At 35.5% G+C, this 2,877-nt stretch overlaps 1 protein-coding gene across 1 annotated transcript; it reads right to left on the reverse strand.

The window, feature by feature from the left end:
* Positions 1-938: 938 nt before the first annotated feature.
* On the reverse strand, positions 939-2,509 carry LOC145036219 (putative galacturonosyltransferase-like 9). The gene is made up of 2 exons (XM_078984681.1): positions 1,183-2,509; positions 939-1,087 (listed from the first exon to the last, which is right to left on the reverse strand). Exons 1-2 carry the CDS (start codon positions 2,277-2,279, stop codon positions 1,060-1,062), a joined length of 1,125 nt encoding a protein of 374 aa, XP_078840807.1. The 5' UTR covers positions 2,280-2,509; the 3' UTR covers positions 939-1,059.
* Between the last annotated feature and the right edge of the window lie 368 nt (positions 2,510-2,877).

A 2,877-nucleotide genomic window follows, 5' to 3' on the forward strand; every position in this document is an offset into this window, starting at 1 on the left:
ATATATATATATATATATATATATATATATATATATATATATATATATATATATATATATAACATGTTGGATACAGAACATTTAAAATCTTCTAGCTTTTATCGTTTGACAAATTGTTCCATTTAGAACATAAAGTTTGGTTTAACACTACAAGCTTCTAACTTTTAGTTTAAACAAAAAGCTCCAAATTCAAATATTACTTCATATAGCATTTAACAAAACGGTACAAGATACAAGTTATCCGTTACCAGTTAATTTTGCTTAACACACCCTATATGATCACAAAAATATAATATAATATAATTTTCAAAGAACCCATAAATCATTTTGGTACAAATAGAATTAAATATTCATTTAAATATACTCAATTTTAAAACACTAAAGTTGTGTTTGACACAGAACATTTGAGAACGTTTGAAAGTTTCTAACACTAAGGTTGTGTTTGGCACGGAACATTTGAGAATGTTTGGAAGCTTCTACCTTGTGGAATTTAACAAAATGTTTCAAACAAAAAAATTCATTTGACATTAAAGCTCATAGCTTTTTTAGTTTAAAAAAGCTTCAAACTAATAGTTATCTCATTTAGTTTTGAACAAAACGAGATAGCTACCAGCTCCCTGCCATCCTTATTCCTTAGTTATGCAATACGCGTCCTTCATTGATTCTTTTAACATTATTTAAGATGGAAAATATAATTCAATTAAAGACTATAAATGATTATACGATCTGATCCAAAATCCAAACTAACCAAATTAAGAAACATTTAAACCAAATTGAATTTTAAAATTTCCTTTTCTATCCCAAAATTGAAAATCCCAATGAAATAGTCTTTCAATCGAATACTACTAGATAATTAAACCCATAAATTAAATTATTCTTTGTATAATTTTTTAATTGTATATGGTATTAGATAATAATAAAAAAATAAGCAAAAGAAATTAAAGAAACATATCTCAATCTCAATCTCAATCTTCCCTTGTAATATACATTACCAAATTGCCCTTGTAACCCATCCAACCAATCAAATAAAAAAACTCCTACAATTTCTGTACACAGCTGTCAAAGAATCTCTGAATCACGATGTACCCTAGAAATTAAAATCTTAATAAAGTTACACAAAAAAGTTTTTTTGTTCCAATTTTTATTTAATTTTAATGAAATTAAATGAAATAATTGGAATACCCAACGAAATTGAAAGATCCAACGACTGATTGATGACGGTGATGATTACGTTTGTAAAGATCGTACGGCTCCCACAGATGATCCAACGGACACGGTCTCTTCTCATCCAGTCTCACCCACGGTTTCCCTTTACCACTCCAATGCAACAGGCTCACCGGACCGGAATGCAGCGACCGGCAGCTACCTTTCACATTATCTCCGCCGAGGCCGTGTTGGTTCCACCGGTGGTGAATCGGCTCAATGTTGCCGCCGAACACCAGTAAGAACGGCGGCAAAGAACCCAATTCATAGATTCGTTTCTTTCTTTGGAGTTCCATCCAGTTCTCGATCCTTTTCCGGTAATTCCCTTTTCGCCATTTTTCCATGTCCATTACCATTACGCCGGTGTTGAAGTAACAGGGTTTTCTCGACCCGAATACCCGGGACATCATCGGGTCGGACCAGAAGCTATCGGTGAAGTACTTGGTGAAGTTTGTATGGCAATACTCCGGTGCTCCGATGATCCTGTTCTTTTGCAAGGTGATGTTCCAGAGCTTCTGAATGTCGTCGACGATAACGATGTCGGAATCGAGGTAAATGACGCGATCTACATACGGGTCGAGGATATCGCCGAGATAGTTTCGGGCGTAGTTCAACGGGTTCTCGAGTGCGATCCGGATCGATGACGAGATCAGATTTATGACTGTGTCTTCACGGAAGATATACACCTTGAAGTTAAGCGAAGGGAAAGTAGATCTGACAAGTCGAGTCAAATCCCTTGGACTCGCCGGGTCGAACTCCGCCGCGATGAAATGGAAAAACACGTTTTCCGGACAAGAAGCGTGACGGAGGACGGAGTGTACGGCGGCTATTGAGCCACGTAAGTACTCCAAGTCGATCGTCATTGCGACGTGAATGCTATCGCGTGAGCAGCCTACGCCGTTTCGGTATTCCGGCGCTTCAGTGTATCCAAACAGAACATCAGATCCCGAATGAACCTCCATCTCTCCATTCGCAGGAAAATAACGAATCCCGAAGCACATAAAAGGAAAAGATAACAAGAAAAGGGCGACAATGGCGACGTTTAACGATCGACTGCAAAATCGAAAACGACCCATTTCCGATAGGTAGAAGATTTGTGCTTCAGATCGCTAATAATTCATCTCTCCATAGAAAAATTGAGGATTAAGCTGCAGAACTGAAATGAGTAGAAGGGAGAAGATGAATCAAACCCACACACACACACACAGATGAGTCTAGAATTTATGAATTACGTTTGTGTGTTTGTAGAGAGATTAAAATGGGGTAGTGTGGATAGCTTTCCCTCTCCCTCTCAATCGCTTTCTCTCTTATAAATAATACAAAAAGTGTGTTGGGTGATGGGTGGGTGAGATGGCTAAAATATATTTATTTTGGCAACAAAATTATAATTGAAAAGTATTTGTAATTAAGAATCGTAAGTTCATTGATAAAAACGAATTTGGTGTGTTTTTTGTATTACTTGCCTTTAAAAGTTTGGAATATTGATCTAAGGATAAAGATTTAAAAAAAACTAATAATTTTTTTTTTGATTACTAAGTTTTTTTTTTATTTATATTTATTTTCGGTTTATATACTTTGCATTTGATATTTTCGGTTTTCTTATCTCAAAAGTTGTGAAGTTACTCAATAGGGTCTAATGGGTAATACATAGTAACGTTATGATTCTTAGATTTA

This window comes from Lactuca saligna, chromosome 3, assembly GCF_052625555.1.
Source record: "Lactuca saligna cultivar CGN05327 chromosome 3, ASM5262555v1, whole genome shotgun sequence".
Classification (NCBI taxonomy): domain Eukaryota; kingdom Viridiplantae; phylum Streptophyta; class Magnoliopsida; order Asterales; family Asteraceae; genus Lactuca; species Lactuca saligna.

Coding starts and splice junctions, on each gene's coding strand:
- LOC145036219 (XM_078984681.1), bottom strand. CDS start 2,279: ATGGGTCGTTTTCGATTTTGCAGTCGATCGTTAAACGTCGCCATTGTC. Junction 1,088..1,182: donor GGATCTTTCAATTTCGTTGG/GTATTCCAATTA, acceptor TTTAATTTCTAG/GGTACATCGTGATTCAGAGA.